This window comes from Pleuronectes platessa, chromosome 4 (assembly GCF_947347685.1).
Source record: "Pleuronectes platessa chromosome 4, fPlePla1.1, whole genome shotgun sequence".
Classification (NCBI taxonomy): Eukaryota; Metazoa; Chordata; class Actinopteri; order Pleuronectiformes; family Pleuronectidae; genus Pleuronectes; species Pleuronectes platessa.
The window spans coordinates 17,711,235-17,730,102 of NC_070629.1; the positions used below are offsets into that span (position 1 = coordinate 17,711,235).

An 18,868-nucleotide genomic window follows, 5' to 3' on the forward strand; every position below is an offset into this window, starting at 1 on the left:
TGTGTCGCTAGCCCTGCAGCTAGCAGCTAGCAGCAGCGGCAGCAGCAGCTCACCAGGCCACATCGGCCGGCCGGTGCACCATCCTCAGCTTCCAGCCATGGCGTTGGTTACTCTGCAGAGGTCCCCGACCCCGAGCGCCGCTTCCACCGGGAGCACGGCAACCACGGCGGCGGGGGAGGTCAGTGTTGTTCCGGGTGAACGGAAGCGATGCGCCGGTACAGGGAGGGTGTTGGTGGAGTGGCTGGGGGGATGTAGCTGGAGAAAGGCCCGCTGAGTGAAGCTACACGATTAGCACCGTTAGTTTACGTGTTATGCTAAGTGGTTAGCTAACGGTAGCTAGCAAACGTCCCCGTTAGTGATAGCCAGATATGTGTGTTGCTACCACATATGCTAACACTTATGTCTAATGTGTGATTTTTTTTTTTTACAATGTAGTTTCATTATAAAAAAAACCTTCAAACCTTAATTTAAATGGTAGGAAGTCAAATTTAAAACACAAGCTTATTTGGACAAGTGCCTTAAGAATGATATAAGCTGTAGCTACCGTTAGCTGTTTTGTGATGTGGCTCACTGACATTGAACATTTATCAAATCTTAAACACTAATAACATTTAATAATACAGTACGACTGTAGTAGACACTTCTGCCACATCCACTTACCACTGAGATTTATGTGATTCATGCTGCTGGTTTGAGTTGTGTGGTGTGTGTTGGGGGGGGAATCTTTAATTCGAAACAGTCATCTTCTCTGAATATTTCTATTTAAGTTTCCATTGTGTTGGTGCTTTTCAGTGATTATAGTAGGGAAGTATGAGATTGTCAGCCTCACAGTCACATGGAGGGACAGGACTGAACCTGAAGGCCTGTTTCTCTTCCTTTGCATCCACACAGAGTCACACTTTGAGCTTGGTGGTTTCTGAAAACTCACTGCCAAAAAAACAAAACATTTTGTATGTTACAAACAACCTGAAATCATTCAAATATAACTTCCCTCTTGCCATTTTTTTAGTACAGCCATCAGTGGCCAGATGGGGGCGCTAATTACTAGCTATACACCCCTAAAGCACCTTGCTCTCTTGTGTTTGACCACATCAGAGAAACCAGGGTTGACATCTATGGCTGCATTTATTTACAACTTCAAGTTGATGAGCCACTGCTGCAGAAAAGTATGCATCTCTTGAAGGTTTTTACAAAGTAGTAGATTACTGCAAACCAATTGCTTCTCTTAAGGGTAAATAGTTTTGCTGGTTGACTGGGTTCGTCCCTCAGTGTCCCTCTGCAGCGGGTGGTGTAGTCCTCCAGCAGCAGCAGCAGCAGTAGCATCAGCATCACGGTGAGGTGTGATAGATAAAAGTGGCAGGAGGCTGCTGCAGCTATGATGTCATCTACTCATGAGGGGCGGGTGGGGTGGAGGGATACTACTGTAGGAATGGGGGGGAAGAGAGCGAGGTAAACAGGGATTTACAAGGTAGTTCATTTGTGGGATTATTTCCCCTAATACACGATGCAGGTACCTAGTTATGCATGGTTGCACGCTCCCTTTGCAGAGTAATTTCCTGTCGTCTTTCCTTGAAATGCTACTCTCTATTATTATGCATGTTCTGCTGTACATTGGTACAATTGTTTCATCAACAGAGATATTGCGAATCTATTTACCCTTTTTGTTTAATTCCACAGCTGGGGTTTAGTTCCTAAATCATTGATCCAGTCTGATCATGACTGTTACTGCATAAAGTATCCAATTTGAAGTTTTAAGTATTCAGTGAGTTTCTTTCATCGTGCAAAATGTCTGCCTTTTCATAGTTAAACACAGATTTGGATTTTCTGAAAATGGGTCAAATAGGACTTTGTGAATTTTAGAAAACCCTAATCATGATTAATGGATTGGGGTCTCCATAAAAAATCAAGCAAGATTGATAGCACTCGTATTTTATGGCAAAACCACCAAACTCAGTGCATCAACTGTCATTTTCTATTTTCCACTCCCATCCCTCCCACTACACATATATACATGTATACTGCTGGATTGAACCCAAACATTGTGGATTTTTCTTTTGTTTTCAACCCGCAAAATGTTGTTCTTGATTACAATGTTGTGTAATGTCCCGCAGCTGAATTAGTCAAATATTTACAAAGCCACGTCACCAGCCCCTAATACACATGATTATTTTCTTGCCATGCAACTACTTGTTGATTGTGTTAACAATTGTGGAGACAAACATGCTTATTATATGTTGATTCACCTTTAAGCCAGTTCTGCTCACACAGCTTGTAAGTTTTTATCTCCAATGTGTGTAACCTTCTCAAGTGTATTTCAATGAGTTTGTTTTTAATAAAATATAGGCAAACCTTCTACGTGCTCCACTGCTAAGGGTTTGTTAATAATTCCATCAAAATGTGTGTTATAAATTCTTTTCTGTTATCTATGTTGCAGGATTTTGGGAGTGACGATGAACGGCGAACAAATCAGAGGTACGTTTATTTCAATGTTAGCCCATCTGTTGCTTGGTACGTGGCATACCAGGTCAAATTTTACTCACAGGTGTTCACTGAGTGCATGCATCTGTGTTTGAGTCATTCAGTGAAACCTGGAGTTGGGGCAGATTAGCTGGCATTAATACTTGAGAACAATTGAGCGTCAGTGTAGTTAAGCACCTGTTTGTCTGTCTTGTTGGCAGAGTCATTCGTTCCTAATAAACAACTGTAAAATCCTTCCTTTATTCCCAGTAGTTAAGTCATATGTTAACAACAGTGTTTCCCACAGAGTTTGATCCTCTTATGTGGGGCGGTAGCTGCTGGAGCAGGTGTGTGTTTGTTCATGTGTGTGTTTGTTCATGTGTGTGTGAACATGTGTGCGCGTGTTGAGTGGACACGTACTAGAGTGCAGCTCAGGCGACATTTTTCTGTCTGAACCTGTCCAAGCCAGGGATAAACTGACCGAGCCTGACCCAACCCCAAACCCGATATATGTGTCTAGACCCGACTAGAGCAGATGCAGTTAATGTCGCTGCACTCAGTTTGTGTTACTCATTCCCTGACACATATGGTTATTGTTGGTTTTGGTTTGGTTCAAAAAATCTGCCCAGTCTATATGACTGACCTGATCTGAATCCCAATATAATTTGAAAAATGTTGCCATTCCGGCCTGACCTGATGGTGCAAAGTGGATTCAGTCATGTACCCCTGCTCTAACCAGAATCTCACAGTAGTAGGAGACCTAGTATGTATGATCTTGTGATCTTTGAACTGGTAATTAGTGTTTATGAAACTGTGTTGTGTTTAAACCTTATAAAGTCAGTTTTCTGTCAAAAGCTGTAGCAGTTTTGAAGCTGTAGCAGCTGTTTTGAAATAGAAAGAACTGAATATTTGACTTAGTGCTTTTATTAATCAACCTGAACAGTATTAACAGAGTATTAACAGGAATATAAAGCTAAGTTCTGGGCAGTTTGAACTTCAGATGATTGTAGTATGTGTATATATATCATCCAGTGCCCATCCACACTGAACAGACTCAGATTAAGCCACTGAAATGTAATGACTGAGTAACAACTAGGGTGGTGGTGTGTATGAGAAAACACAATTGCTTCTGTTTTACTTTGTGTCTCTACATGTGTTTTTGTGTTAACAGTGAATGTTCTGTTCTTAAATATTAGTTTTTTCCAAACGTGCGTGTGTGTATATATGTGTGTGTGTATGTGTTTCAGTTTGAGTGAATGATGCAAGTCTTGTCCTGCCTTGCCACGAGATATCTGCCATTTTTTAAGGGGCTAGTAAGCCATGTTATGCAATTAAGTTGCCAGTAAATTCATGTTTCATAACATAATGGCACATTAAGTTAACTTTTATTTGACAGATAATATTTCTCATTAGATGAGGCCATACTGATCTAGAACACTTGATAGACGGTTACACCTGTTTACACACAGCTCTGTAACTGCTGAGTGGAAGTATTTGCGCTCGCTGTTCCAAGCTGACCCTGATAAGGATGACTAGCCCAGCGGCTTGACGGAGGCCAACATAAACATCATGCAGGTGTTGGTGGCTCTGATTCAAAGGTGATTTCATCTCACAAACTTGTGCACACAGCAAAGTTGGGCAACAACAGAAAAAAGAACAACTGCCATTAGCCTCAGCTACTAGTGCAGAAGGGACTATAGATTATTAACTACAAGCATTGCTGACCCTGTTGCCTTTGCTACCTGCTGTTGTGCTGTTAAATTCTGTATTTTACAATGATACAACTGCAGACATGTGAAGGAGACAAGCTGTTATTCAAGCTATTCCCGTTTAAACTGGCATGCCCAGTTTTGAAGTTTTCAAATAAAAAAACCTATGACTATGCATGTAGCCACAGGGAGACAAACTGTAACAGAAGCAGCCGCTGTAGGTGTTTCTTTTCCCTCAGTAGCAGGAAGATGTCATTTGTTTCCTTTTCGGGCCCTCCATGTCTCCACAGACACCTGAGGACATTTGTTCCTCCCTGTCCCTCCTCCCTTTCGGTCTCTACCCTTTTCAATGGTGTCAGTGAGAAAATGCCAGTATTGTACAACCGACAGCCCTGAGAGGAGTTTCTTCCCCTCATCGTTTCGATGTGTGCTAAACACATCGAGCCCATGAATAAACCAGCCTGGTTGCTGCCTCTGTGTAGCTTCTTTGTAGTGCGTCCTCGGTATAATCGAGTGTACCTCTCTCACATACCACTCCACCTCGTGACTTGGAGCAGTGGCTTAGAGGACATCTGGTCCTGTTTGGCCCTGTACAAGTCCATCTGGCTACTGTTGCAACAGCAAACCATACCTTAACCTGGTGACATGCCACCTTCCCTGCCTGCTGCTTCTAAAGCTTGACCTCCTATTATAAAGTAGTAGCTCAAATATCCAACCAGGTCACTGCACTTCTCTATGCACCTGACACACTGAACTATCCAAGTTTCCACCTGGGACAGAATGTATAGTACACTATCTGCTAGTGGTGTTTCAGAAGTTGTGCTATCGAGGAGAAGAATAGAAGATCTAGCTTGTTATCTGTTTCACAGAGGTACAGGTCATGTCTGTCAGCAAATCCCCCCAGATTAACATTGTTGTGCTGTGTCTTTGTGTACTGGTGGGGGGTCAATGCTTAGTGAGAGAGGAAAAGTGAGAAAGGAAGGTATAGCTTATAATAGTGTCACGCTCACAAACATATATGAAACTGCAGTCTCAACTTGCACAGTCATTTTCAGAATGGAATTTCATTATCACACTATAGTTGCTTTTATTATCACTGTATTTGACTTTTTTTGTTTGTATCTACAATGATCAGTTACTGCTGATGCAGAGGCTTTAAACATAAAGGTTATTTTATCCTTAACATGCCATTGTGCTCTCTAATAATCAAACACACTGGTTTGTTTGTGGTCCATGTTAGTGAGTGACAGCCAGTGCTGACCACTTGAAGGAGAGAGAGACAAGATAATCCCTCCCTTATAAACCCTGGTATAATGAGATTTGGGAGATTTGGGATCTTGCCAGTTCTCACTGCCCTTTAGGCCCATGCTTGGCCCATGAGTTAAGCTCCCTGGAGGCACTACCGTGGATGCTGCCCCTAAGGTGGCATGCACAAGGAGACATCCCATTGGAAGAGTTTGTGCCAAAATTCCTCAGTCTGCTTTATTTTTTGTGGTCTCCCTTTTCTCCAGGAAGACAAAGAAACCCACTGAGTGGGTTTTAAAATGTTGCTGGTTTATGATGATGTTTTTGTTGAACAAGTGGACAAGCTTTGCTCTGGCTAAAGAGGAAAACTATTGTTAAAGGTAAAATATGTTACAACCTACTATTATACATGAAGCGTTGTAGTGTCAGAGAGAATCCTCAGCCTAAACTCATCTCCAGATGTTAGGGAGCATGTCTGTTTGGTTCAGATCTATATCAACATTATTTGCAAACTTTTCCAATGAAAATTTACATTTCCTACTAAAAATTACTTTTAGACCTAGCCTATGTGACTGAGACAAAAGAGATGGTAGGACGCGGAGACAAGCACAGTTGTGTGTTTGTGCCTGAGGCAGCGGGTGGAGGCTGCAGCACGTCCCTCCAGGCAGGAATCTGACTCGCACTCAGTCGCTCAGATGAGGGAGGAGGAGGAGGCAGCAGAGAGGGAGTGGCATCTGAGCAGACAGAACTTCCTCACTGAGCAGCACAGATGAGTGTAGACTGTCAGTCAGTCTGTCACTCAAAGGTGGTGGGCCAGCGCCTGAAGCCGACACACCACTGCCTCTTTAGCGCTCCATTCAACAAGATGCATCCGATTGTAGAACCCATTCAAGAGGTCGTGATGAAGATGATACCGTATTTTGTGGAGAACGCTGTGTTGACCCAGCGTGAGATAAACCGCATGTGAGTGTAGACTCTCTTTTAAAAATGTTTTTGTAATCGTGGGAACAAGATCCTACACTCGAGACTTGAGATCAGTCACTTGACTAATGTTTGGATTTCTTGCTCTCAGTGGTTTTTAGTTGAGTTCAAGATTTTACAATAGTTAACGTCATGTCAATTCTAATCAATCACTGAATGTGTCCATCTGATATGATAGTGAATCCTAATCCAAATAAGTTATCATTCACTGGCAGCTGAGACTCTGATTCACCAATGATTATATTTGTGATATTTCTGTGACCCGATGTGTTGGCGTTTTTTCTCTCTCTGTCTGGAGAGGAGGTGAAGTTACTGTAGGTTGTAATCATGGAATCCATGCAGCAATCAGGTCAGCTTTTCTGTCATAGTCTTTGTTTGCTTTGATAGCAGATGTATTTTTAGCCCCAGTGTTTGTGGAGACGCTGATAGAAGGATGCTGCAGGGCAAGAGCTAAGGCAGTTTAATTAGGATGTCTGCGTTCGACCAGTGAGGCAGTGGGACAGCACTTCATTTACATGTAAGGATAAGTTGCACACATTCTCTCATTTCACTAGTCTCAGTTTTTTTCTGGTATGAAAGGATAAGAACTGTGGACTTACAGTTGTGTTACAAGCTGAAATAGGAAAAGTGAGCAGCAGGGATTTGTACAGGACACACAACACTGATGAGTGATGAGGCTATGCTCCTCTTCTAACTCTTACTTTTGCCTCATTTCTCCGACATTATCCATCATTTTCTGACATTAGACCGTTCTAATAGCCTCATAATTCTCAGAGCACGAACCAAAGCAAATATTAACCAAACTGAGACAAAGGCCTTTGTTGAGAAGTGTCCACCCCCGTGCTAATTCACTGTGGAACTTTGTTTCTGCGATGCTGGGCGCAGAGAAATTTGTTGTGAATCAAAACAAAGTCCATTGTTCCCACAAAATCATCTGTTTGGTCCAGTGTTGCTCTTCTGAACGTGGGTTTTCAAAGTGTGATCAGAGAGAGCTCAGAGAGAAAGCAGCTTCAGAGCTGGACACAGCAAACTGAGGGTGTAACTTGAAGTCAGTGTCATTTAGATAAAGGACGTTTGTCAGTGCTTGTGTGAACTAAAGGCATTTGGTCAGTGGTTTTTATATCTTGGTAGATGTTTGTGATGTATCCATACAAAGGTTTTTTTAAATTTTGTAGATTATGGAGCAGTTATTAAAAGGACAGGAACTGATACAAACCACAATCTTGTGATACACGACAACAGAACCAAGATACTCCAACCTGCTGCCACCGCTGCAGATTCAGCCTGTTGAGCTCTTATTACTCTACTCATCTAAAAAAACTCATTTTCATTTCACAATTAACAATAAAACACATGTAGACGTGTAAATTACCAAAGTAATATTATAGCAGGACAAGCTGCATAGTTTGTTAATATGACTTATTACATCAAGTAGTGGTGCAAATGGTACAGGACTATTTAGATCCGATCTTGATTTAGAAATCATGCTGTACTGATGCAGTCAATGTTGTTTAGCTTAAGATCAACAGGAACCCTCATGAACTCAAGTTAGTATCCTAACATTTTGTCAGTTAAAATAAAAACATATAAAGTAATTATCACCTTTTCCTAGTCCTGTTTTTTTCAGATTTGTTATATTACAGCACAACCCTTTACAAATTGCAGATGCTACTCAGCTGAGATTTTCTTTTCTGTATCGTTAGAATTTAAGACTGATAGACCACTATAACCCCTTTAAGATGACATTACTAATACATTGATTTCTGTGTTCAGATGTAGGTCTATCTGCTCAATATCTGTTCGGTGTGTTGTTGCTTCTTGCTGTCATTCATCCGTTCTGTCCTTGTAATGATGTCCTGATTTTCCAGACTGCACACACAGATTACATTGTGCATGTGTCGCACCTTGCTGCCAGGTAGATTTATGAGCGACGTTCTCTCGTGGTTTTCCACATGATTGAATTTGGCCTGAAGGAAACACCTCACTTCTTTTTTTATTGCTGTTCCTTACTTATGTAATCTGATGTCATGTCTAAAGCCTAACCTGAAAAATCAGGTCTTGTACAGACAGGTATGAATTGATAATTGCAACTTTTTGGTCGTGGTGGAAGTCAAGCATCACAAACAACCACAGCTAGGTTCATTATTGAGGTTTGTGTGTCTTTACATCAAGTCAGCAGAGACCTGACAACTGGAGTCCGAGTGAAGCCCATGCAGCAGGAAAAAGACAGATAAGCATTGAGGATCAAAGCTTGATTCATGGCTGCTAAAGACCTGAGATCTGACTTTATAACGCGGCAGCTGGGCTTTCCCACTTTGCTGTTAACTTGAATCATCGGCAGCAGAAATAATGTATGCTCATCTTGTAGGCTGCGTCTACTGAACTGTCCTGTAAAACAGAATATTTCATTTGTCTCCTGTACCACTTCTTCGCCCCAGGGTCCACTCAACAAGCCGGAACAGTTTTGCTGATCTGTTGCTCTGCAGTGCGGTGTGTGTGTGTGATGTGTAGTGTTTATGTTTCAATACATGTAACTTCTCTCTCCCATTCGTTCTGCAGCCTGAGTGAGAGCTTCTTCATGGTGAAGGGTGCTGCCCTCTTCCTGCAGCAGGGGAGCAGTCACCAGGGCCAGAAAGCACATCCTCCCCACAAACATGCAGGTGAGAACCACAAGACACACACAATACACACAATACACACACCCTGTGATCCTCATCATTTACCTAAACTACAGTTTTAATCTCATCTGTCTCCTCATCAGGTTTCTTGTCCAGTTTATGTTGAACGTTTGAGTGATGAGATCATTGCAGCAGATGTTTGTAGTTGAGGTGTGGAGGATGTTGGCTGCCTTGTTGATAAGCATGTTCCAGACATATAGCTTAGGCAGATTAGTGTTTAAATCCAGGACATGGTAGAACTGTGGACAAAACCTCTGTTGGCGATTAAAGAAGGCCTGTATTGTTTGCATTACCTTGTGCTCTCCATCCTAATTACTCTGCTAACTTTAGTGAGTAAAGGGAACATGAGGTAGTATGTAAATGAACATACTCTGCTGATGCTTGAAGAAGTTTTTCGACATATTGTAAAAAAATATTTTCAACCTACCCTTGATGCAACTCCTCTTGGATTCTTATGATATGAATGACTGAGCATCTTGTTTATTTGAATTATTCATTTTTACCTTATTGGTCTCGACAATGAACTGGTCGGTGCTCTCAGTACACAGCTCTTTTTAAAATGTCCCATTTGAAAGACACATTTAATTGCTCTAAGGACATAAGTCTGACCTGACAGTCCACTGGCATGATGGGGCTTCAGCATCAGCCAATACCCAACATACTGCCAAGACTTTTGGCAAGTCAGAGCTGTGGTTGGAATTTGGCCACTCCACCAGCCACTTTGTCAGGTAACCCATATTTGCTGGTCCTGCTTTGTTCTCAAGAACATTTGGCCGAGGTACAATAGCTGTGCTGTTTTTGCCGTTACTGTGGCTTCAAAGAAAAACAGAAAGGAGACGGTGACTTGTGCAAAAGGAAGAGGGAAGAATCAGTTTGTTCTCGTAAAAAAAAGAAGAAGAAAAACGTCATCCAGCCTTTTTTTTAATTTTTATTTCATTTCATTCATATTTACAGGACGTTTCATTTTGGTCTCCTTTTAATTGACGCTTACTGTCTCTGTCTGTGGCTTTGCCCGTCTCTGCTATAACTTCTGGGGCAAACAACATATGACGAAGGAACAACAGTGTTTTCTTGTACATGTGACATGTTGGTCAATTTAGCTTAGGACAAGCTAAATTTGTGTCTGTCTTTATTTTCTTTGGATCCTTTTTACGTTTGACATATTAAATGCAATTTAGTTTCCCAACCTATAGCTTTCCAACCTGACCCATATATGAGACAATTTAATCATCAGAACATTGTGGAGATAATTTTGCTTGAAGCATTTTTCTGTCACTTTGCATTGCTGTTCGTCCACGTCCACACCTTGTTTTATTATCCTGCCTCACTGACATTTCTCTGCAGCGGAAACACTGAGGGAAGTCAAATTAACTCACACCAGTTCTTTAATGGTAGATGTGTCGCTGATCATTTCACTCATACAAAGATGGAAAATATATCTTGAATTAGTTTCAGTTCAATCAGTTACAACATGTCAGCTGATAATAGTCACTGAGCAGGTTGTATGTCATTGTTTCTAGGTAAACACTAGGGAGCAGTGTTACTACATTTGTCTGCACTGGAATACAGCAGAGCCTTTAATTAGATAAGCTCTTTGTGTTCCCAGCATGCATTATATACCCATTCATATTCTCACCCAGTGTTTTCAAAGTAAACAAGTCTTTATCATAGTTTTTTCTTCACTTTCAAGTTAAAATGTGTTGTATGACTAGGTTGATTTTTAAACTCACACTTAACAGCCTCTTCTCATCGTTGATTCATTTTCATTATTATCTCCCTCAACAGGCGATTTACCTCAACACCTGCAGGTGATGATCAACATTCTTCGCTCTGAAGACAGAATCAAGCTGGTAAGAGACTAAAGAAATATGTGCATAGATCAAAATATAAACCTGCACTCATATAAAGGCCACGACTAACAACTTGGCATAGCAAAACATCCAGAAAACGTTTTATTGTGCACTTAAGACGCGTATGTGCTTACTGTAATTATTAGCTCATGAGAGCACACTCAGGAGAGCATTACCAAATGTTTCCATGTTGTGTATGTGGTGGTGTGAGCTACTTCATTTTTATGTTTACCAGCCCTGTGCTCTCACACACCCGGGGGTCATGGTTACACTATTACACCTGGTTTGTATCCCAGTTATCCCAGCACATCCACGTGTGACACTTTGTTACACACAGATTCAGGAAGGATGTATTAATTTATCTATCTTACACAATATTGTGTGTTGTATTGTCTGTACCTTGTGCAGGCGGTGCGTCTGGAGAGTGCATGGTCCGATCGGGTGCGGTACATGGTGGTGGTGTACACCAGTGGGCGACAGGACACAGAAGAGAACATCCTACTGGGGATCGACTTACCTAGCAAAGACTGGTACTAACAAGCCCAAATGCTTTTCACGATCGCTGTAATCACCTTTTCAAGATGAATATGGAATATTTCAATTGTGTTATCAACTCAGCTCATTTAAAAGAATCGTAGATTTTCCTCTGTTTGCCAGGTTTCTTAAATTTCATTCTCACTTTCATCCTGCCAGTAAAAGCTGTTCGATCGGCATGGTGCTGCCTCTGTGGAGCGATACAAAGATCCACCTGGATGGCGACGGGTGAGTTTTTCTCTGTGTTTAGTGAAAACAGCTGCAGCATGTAAACCGGTTATATGTGTCCGATTTTCCACACTGCACCCTCACTATGTGACACTTGATACACAAAGATCTTGATATACACATACTGTTTCCACAACATGCTCCAGCTCAGTGAATGGCCATCTGTTTTGTTTGCTCCTCAGGGGCTTTACTGTGAACACAGCAGGTCGGACTCATGTCTTTAAGCCTGTGTCCGTGCAGGCTATGTGGTGAGTAATAAACAACCTCTGGAGCCACGGTGGCTGCACTGTAGCTTCATGACACGTCATACAATAAATCTCTTGATAGACACATTGTGCTGCAGTGAGATACCAGATTGAAGCCTCGCTGATCCAATCCGCCACCTGCTGGCATGAAGACGCCTGTACACAGAACTGCTTTAAGCCAGATTGTAAAATTGTAACTTTAACCTTTACTTTCCCAACAAACAACAATGTAGGTCGGCTCTGCAGGTGATGCACAAGGCATGTGAGGTGTCACGCAGGTATAACTACTTCCCTGGGGGGATTGCTCTCACTTGGATGGGCTACTACGAGAGCTGCATTGCTTCAGAGCAGACCTGCATCAACGAGTGGAATGCTATGAAGGACTTGGAAACCCCACGTCCGGACTCGCCCACCATGTTTGTCGACAAGTCAGTAAAAACAAAGCAACTAAAATCAGATTCCTTATGTAAAGACAGAAATAAATTACCTTTATGCCAGTTGTTGAAATAGCTCAACATTTCAGGAACAACCGTTTTAATCTTTGTCAGGCCTTCAGAGAGAGAGAGGACAGAGTGCCTTATTAAAGCCAAACTCAGAAGCATCATGACGTGCCAGGATCTTGAGAATGTCACCTGCAAACAGGTTAATATCAATAATGCATTCGCACACACAGAACAAATCCTCTGTCCATTTCCTTCTTGTTGTTTTTTGATTGCATTCACATTTATTGTATCTATAAGTTGAAGTGTAAACATTTATTTTTAGATTTTTTTTAATTTCTAATTTACACTATTGAGATTATAAATAATTGTATGTTTATACTTTTACATTACCTGGTGACATTATTTGATGCCTATAAACAGAAATGTAAAGTAGTACCCATCATCAACAACACAAAAAACCCTCCATACACAATTAAATCATGCTGTGTAAATGTTCTTGTCAGATCCGTACAGAGTTGGAGCAACACATGAACTGCAACCTGAAGGAGTACAAAGAGTTCATTGACAACGAGATGCTGCTGATCCTGGGCCAGATGGACAAACCCACTCTCATCTTTGACCACGTCTACCTGGTGAGACAACTGATGATGTCTCTTACATCAACAGAAACATACTGTGATATAATTGTTTTTGGAGAAAGAACCGTCTCACCAAGATCTGAAAATACACTCCAAACTTCACAGTCTAAACAGTGTTGTCTCTCATTTGTTTTTAGGGATCCGAATGGAATGCATCTAATTTGGAAGAGCTGCAAGAGACAGGGTGATTGTTTTATATTATGGAGGAGCCAAGATAAGACATATTTTTTCTGATGATTTGAGCACGAAAGAATGTTGTTGATGAGTTAACTTGATCTTTCCTCCCCAGGGTGGGCTATATCCTCAACGTTACACGGGAGATAGACAACTTTTTTCCAGGCACATTCAGTTATCACAACATACGAGTGTATGACGAGGAGGCCACTGACCTGCTGGCTCACTGGAATGACACGTACAACTTCATTGTTAAAGCAAAGTGAGTCCTCAGTGGAACAGTAAACATGTAGCTCATGTATTCAACTACAGACTTCTTATTATCACATCATCTTATCATCATTACAGAGTACCTCTAGGATGTTGAAAGAGAAAACAAATATCACATTAACCGTCCACATGTTGTAAAGTTATGAAGGGAATTGTAATTTCTGTGACTTGTTTCAGTGTCTATTCAGTGTTTGATAAAATCACTTTAATTTAGAAAATACCGCTATTTTTAGCTATAATGAAATCCAGAGTTAGAACTAACAAAATAAACCTATAACTGCTGAATTCCAGTTTTATTAATGTGTGTGTGTTTGTGTGTAATTCTCACAAACAGAAAGAACCAGTCCAAGTGTCTGGTTCACTGTAAGATGGGTGTCAGTCGATCTGCCTCCACTGTCATTGCTTTCGCCATGAAGGAGCACGGCTGGTCATTAGAGAAGGCGTACAACTTTGTCAAGCAGAAGAGGAGCATCACACGACCAAACCCAAGTTTCATGAGACAGCTGGCGGAGTACGAGGGCATCCTGGACGCCAGGTACAAATTCCAACATGGCCTGAACTGTTGTTTGGTCATTGTATTTTCTCAGTTGACCTGTATTCTAACTACTGCTCTCCTTCTGCACACTGTATGTCTGCAATTCCAGTAAACAGCGGCACAACAAACTGTGGCATCCAGATGGAGACTGTGAGATGGCAGAGGGACAGCAGGGGGGGGCTCATTGCTGTGGAGGGGAGGAGGGAGGCCACCGTACTCCTGAGCCAGGGATGTCCCCTTGCTGTGAGGAGGCGCTGTCTGATAAAGGTGCTGCAGGCCCCTCCTCGTGCAGAACTGTTTCACTGGATATTGACCCCGCCTACAACAACTACTACTTCCGCCGGCTCTCTGACTCAGCGCTGGATAGCGAACCGTCAACACCAGTGCGCGGGCCCCCTCTTATCGGCATGGAAAAAGTTTTTATAGAAATCGATGATGTGGAGAGGGACGCTCTGTTGGATGATGAGGCCTTCGATGGACGCGAAGGCCTGCCCCTCTCCCAATGTGGACCCACAGCAGAGGGAACTGCTGCCCAGACCTGCAGTCGTGGCCCTGAGCCACTGGAAGAGCTGCGCCTGAGGCTGGAGTTCAGCACAGTGGAGGAAGAGGATGAGGAAGAGGTGCAGAAAGAAGAGGCAGAGATGGAGGTACTGATGCAGCCAGATGACGGAGGGGGTGGGGAAGGAGGTGGAGAAGAGGAAACACAAGATGTGGAGGTTGAGGGGGATACAGAGGGTAATGGCATGGACCTGGCATCTCTGAATGAAAATTCCAACAACAACAACCACTTGAGTGCTTCATGGAACCACAATGTAAGTTCGATTAATATGAGTAACACAAATCTTAGAATGAAAATGGTGTAATCCACTTCACATGAATCCAATCTGAAGGAATAACCAGGTTCCCCTGTCTTTATTTAGGAAAAGCCTTCCTCCATCCTCCTTCCTGCTGATGCTTGTGCACTCTCAATGAGGGACTCAAAGTCCAATCAGAAAGAAGATTCTCCCACCCTCTTTTCTAAAATTTGCCTTAAACCCAGTCCTCCTGAAGTTCTGAGAGCTTCATTCCCACAGTCCTATATCTCCTTTGAAGGTGTTGCATCTTCAGTGGGACTGCTGCGTCCCTGTGGCCCTCAGTCTGACTGTGCAAACTGTGCTGCTTCCCCGTCCACCGCTCCCCTCATCAGAGAGGACCGGCCAGGAGAATCGCTGCACTTACTCCAGCCTGAGGACATTGTCGATGTGTTGGAAGGAAAGACTGAGCCTGACAAAATGCAATCTGCAGCTCGCTCAGAGGCTCTCCCTGAGCTGATGAGAATAGATGTGGAGGAAGATAACCCTGCAGTGGCTTGTCAAGTCGTCCAACAACAGGAGACCCTTGTACAGCTGCAGAGATCTGGTCTGGTCCGCCGCCGTGCCGAGAGACTAGAGAGACTTTCAGGTTCATCTCAAGAGGTCCTGCAATCTCTCAAGCCTTTGCACTCTTGCCAAAGGTCCATGAAGAGCCCCTTTCTCACCGAGGATGAGGAGGAATTCTGCAGTTTTACCAGGGACTTCACTAAATCTTCAACACCTTGCCAAGTGCGGTTAGAGCCAATGGTGAGGCCACTGACCAATGAAGGCTTGTTGGGGGTGGTGGGGCCTGGGCCGCTCACTCCCACCTCCTCGCCTCATGGCTCCATCCTGACCCGCAGCTCCAGCAGTGACAGTCTGCGCAGTGTGAGGGGTAAACCAGGCCTCGTGCATCAGAGGGCGCAGGAGATCGAGACCCGCATGCGGCTGGCGGGGCTGACCGTGCCCTCGCGGCTAAAGCGGTCCAACTCGCTGGCCAAGTTGGGCAGCCTCAACTTCTCCTCTGAGGACCTGTGCTCAGCCTGTTCCTCAGATGCAGGAACGCTGCTGCTCCTCTCGCTGTCCCCAGAGCCAGACACTGGCCTGGAGTGGGACTCCCCCACCACCTCGGCTCTGCCTCGGCCAAACAAAGACTTGCACACTTTAGAGAGAGCGCTGCCAGGTGAACCCAGAAGCTGACACATCACGTGGAGGTTAAAAACACTCCACCCTGAATTTCATGTGTCACCCTGTGGAACTGGAGGGGGTTGTACAGATCCTGGAAAGAGAAGAGAGTCGAGTCCGAGGAAGCAAATTATATAAAACAAACAAACAAAAACAAACAATGCCAACTGTTGTAAGGAGTGTACGCTCTCCTTTGCCACATTGTTTCTCAAACTGCTGTCCACAGTGATTAAGTCATATTACTGTATCTGACAAGTGTGTAAGCCATCACCTCACCTCTGACATGGTTTGATTCATGGACAAACAAGTGCCTTACCTATGAGACCAGAGGCACATAGTTGTGTTAGACTGCAGGATGAGACGGTACAGGATGCTCTATAACCTTTAACTTCACCGCTGTTTGTACCTGATATGTACCAAATTATAGTATCCATCGGCACTTGGATTATTTTTACTTAGCCTGTGTTGGTGAACTTGAGTCCCTCAGGTGAGCTTGACAGAGAGCAAAGTGTTCAATATATGTATAGTTGTTTACAGCACAATTTATGTTTTAGATGCTCGATAGTTGTAAAAAAATGAATGGTTACCTCATGTTGCATTCATGACGCTCTTTCTCAGATGAACACTGGAGTTTGATTCAGTTCATTTGGTGTCGGAACTCGGTTTTAGACTAATTTTAATGCAGAGGTGTGTGTTAGTGCGTTAATGCTTAACTATGTGTGAGTCTCTGAGTGAGTGTAAGGGATGAATGCCGGGAGAGGAGGGTTGCGTCGTTGTTTTGCCAGAGGCATGCTCACTGTTTTCAACAAACAGAACAGAAACGTTTCTGTGTTTGTTGTCCCTTTGCACTGCTTTTTTTTATTGAGTGAATACTGGTACACAGCAAGCTATCTTCCAAAATAACATCAGAGTAATGTTATTGACCTCATCATTCCCTACAGTGTACAATGCTTCTGGGAGAGCAGAGTGAGGAGTCACGCTGCACTGTTTTGAAATCATACTACAAACGTCTGTTGTGACAGGAACTGAGGATTTATGGCAGTCAGATGACACGATGTATGTTGAAAAAAGCACCAAACCCTAACATTTCTCATCCAAACCTTCTTTACCTTAAATTCATTCCTGAGGGTTGCCAACATTTTAAACTCATTTATGCTTTTTAAAATGTGAGAGACCAAAGTTGTTTGGCTGTCAACAAATTGGAAGCACCACTGATGCTGTACAAAATATGTGAATCATTATGTCAATCATATACGTATTTTAAAATGCTGTCACATCTTTTTGCACCTTTTGGGAGAAACAAGAGAGAGACTCTGTGGAGTCGTCAGGCTCATAGCTGTTTTATGCTCATATCATCGATGAGTTGGAAAGCTTTTGTCACACTGACGTGACAACGATCACAATAGGTTACTTCACAGTTTTGTAACCATTTTCTTTTTATATTTAAGTATGCAGTAACTTTTGTACTGTACATTGCTGTAGTTCAAATGCATATTGCACTTTTTATGTTGGTCAAAAAAATGTACTGTATGTGTTAAATATGGAAATAAACCTTTCTTTTACATAATATACCGTGAATCCTGTTTTGCTCTTTTATTCTGTGCAAAATTCATTCCAGACTACTTGAGCTGGAATTTGTAACAATACTCTGGAACAACAAACAAGGGTGGTGATGTGGTAGAATAGTTAGCAGGCAAAGAAGAAGGCTCTTGATTCGAATCCCAGTTTGACTTGCGTCTTTCTGTGTGGGGTTTGCATGTTGATTGGTCTTTATTTCCTCCATCCATCACTGACACGCTTATTTTTTTGAGCCAATCCCTGCTGACATGGGGCAAGAGGTTGGATACACCCTGGCCCAGTCACCAGCGTGGGTTAGGTGAATTGCAGACTTTAAAATGTCTGTAGGTGTGAATGAGATTGTTTGTCTTTGTATGTCAGTCCTGTGCTATGCTGATATGCCTGTCCTGTGTGTACTGCACCTCCCAGCCAAAGTCAGCTGGGATTGGCTCCTTAAAAGATAAGCAGAAGAGATAATGGGTGTGCTCTGAAACAATAGATTATTTAAATGAAAGACAAAAGCTTTTATACAGAGACATAATGTAGAAAAATATTCAGAAATGAGGCAAGTACGATTTTATACTGTAAGTGTGCTGAGTTTGGACAGAAACAGTCTCAGATATCTATTCAAAACGTACATTTCTGTGCCCTGACTCCACTATGACGGTGTGTGTGTATCCTGACATTACATCACTGTGCGTCCGTCTGTATACTTTGGCAGGAGGGCCATTTTCGAACTGCCAGCTTATATAACATTTGGCTTCCCGGCACTGTTTGCATGACATCAGTGACTAACTTAAGTTGCACGCTCTTGTTCCTCCCAGCCTATATGACATGCCTGTGCAGTGAATGGTCAGCCCTGTGTACACCGTGTGGTGGTGGTGGTGGGGGGAGGGGGGGCCTGAGGCAGCAAAGATGTGATTTTGTGTGTGAACTGAAACTAATGTTTTTGTAAATGTACTTGGAGGGACTAACTCAGAAGCTCATGAGTGTGCCAAGAGGCCCGTGGGGTGTGTTGACTTAATGATGACAATTAAGTGAAATTTGTGACAGATTGACTTTAGTCTAGACAGGATGGACCTTTTACCACTTTTCAATAATAAAAAAGAAAAAGAGGAGTTGGGCAGAACTGGAGGACTGTTCGATGACTGTTCGATGGCTGTCGGTCAACATAGCAGCCTTCGGTCTGCAGTGTCTGGGTGTGGGCCGACCCCTCTTCCCCTTCTTCTGTCGGGGAATTCTTGGCTACCACCACTTTTGTTTTATTATCTGAAGACGTATCCTGTTTTGAATGTTGCTATAGAGACCA

General features: G+C 42.8%; 1 protein-coding gene across 3 annotated transcripts; it reads left to right on the plus strand.

Annotated features, from left to right (window-relative positions):
- The first annotated feature begins 57 nt into the window (after positions 1-57).
- Positions 58-17,571, plus strand: ssh1a (slingshot protein phosphatase 1a). 3 transcript variants are annotated; one of them, XM_053420697.1, is made up of 15 exons: positions 58-178; positions 2,435-2,472; positions 8,952-9,052; positions 10,856-10,920; positions 11,329-11,450; positions 11,614-11,682; positions 11,865-11,930; positions 12,161-12,355; positions 12,476-12,569; positions 12,874-13,002; positions 13,146-13,192; positions 13,298-13,444; positions 13,787-13,987; positions 14,097-14,799; positions 14,908-17,571. In XM_053420697.1, exons 1-15 carry the CDS (start codon positions 98-100, stop codon positions 16,015-16,017), a joined length of 3,168 nt encoding a protein of 1,055 aa, XP_053276672.1. In that variant the 5' UTR covers positions 58-97; the 3' UTR covers positions 16,018-17,571. The 3 variants fall into 3 exon arrangements, with proteins under 3 accessions (XP_053276672.1, XP_053276673.1, XP_053276671.1); XM_053420698.1 differs by lacking the exon at positions 58-178 and adding an exon at positions 2,213-2,271; XM_053420696.1 differs by lacking the exons at positions 58-178; positions 2,435-2,472 and adding an exon at positions 6,142-6,374.
- Positions 17,572-18,868: the final 1,297 nt, after the last annotated feature.

What these genes read in the sequence shown, in the direction of transcription:
- ssh1a (XM_053420696.1), top strand. Translation starts at nt 6,181, where the DNA reads ATGAGTGTAGACTGTCAGTCAGTCTGTCACTCAAAGGTGGTGGGCCAG. An exon ending in CTGAAGACAGAATCAAGCTG is followed by an intron (nt 10,921 to 11,328) that starts GTAAGAGACTAA and finishes TACCTTGTGCAG; the next exon opens with GCGGTGCGTCTGGAGAGTGC. An exon ending in AACTTCATTGTTAAAGCAAA is followed by an intron (nt 13,445 to 13,786) that starts GTGAGTCCTCAG and finishes TCTCACAAACAG; the next exon opens with AAAGAACCAGTCCAAGTGTC.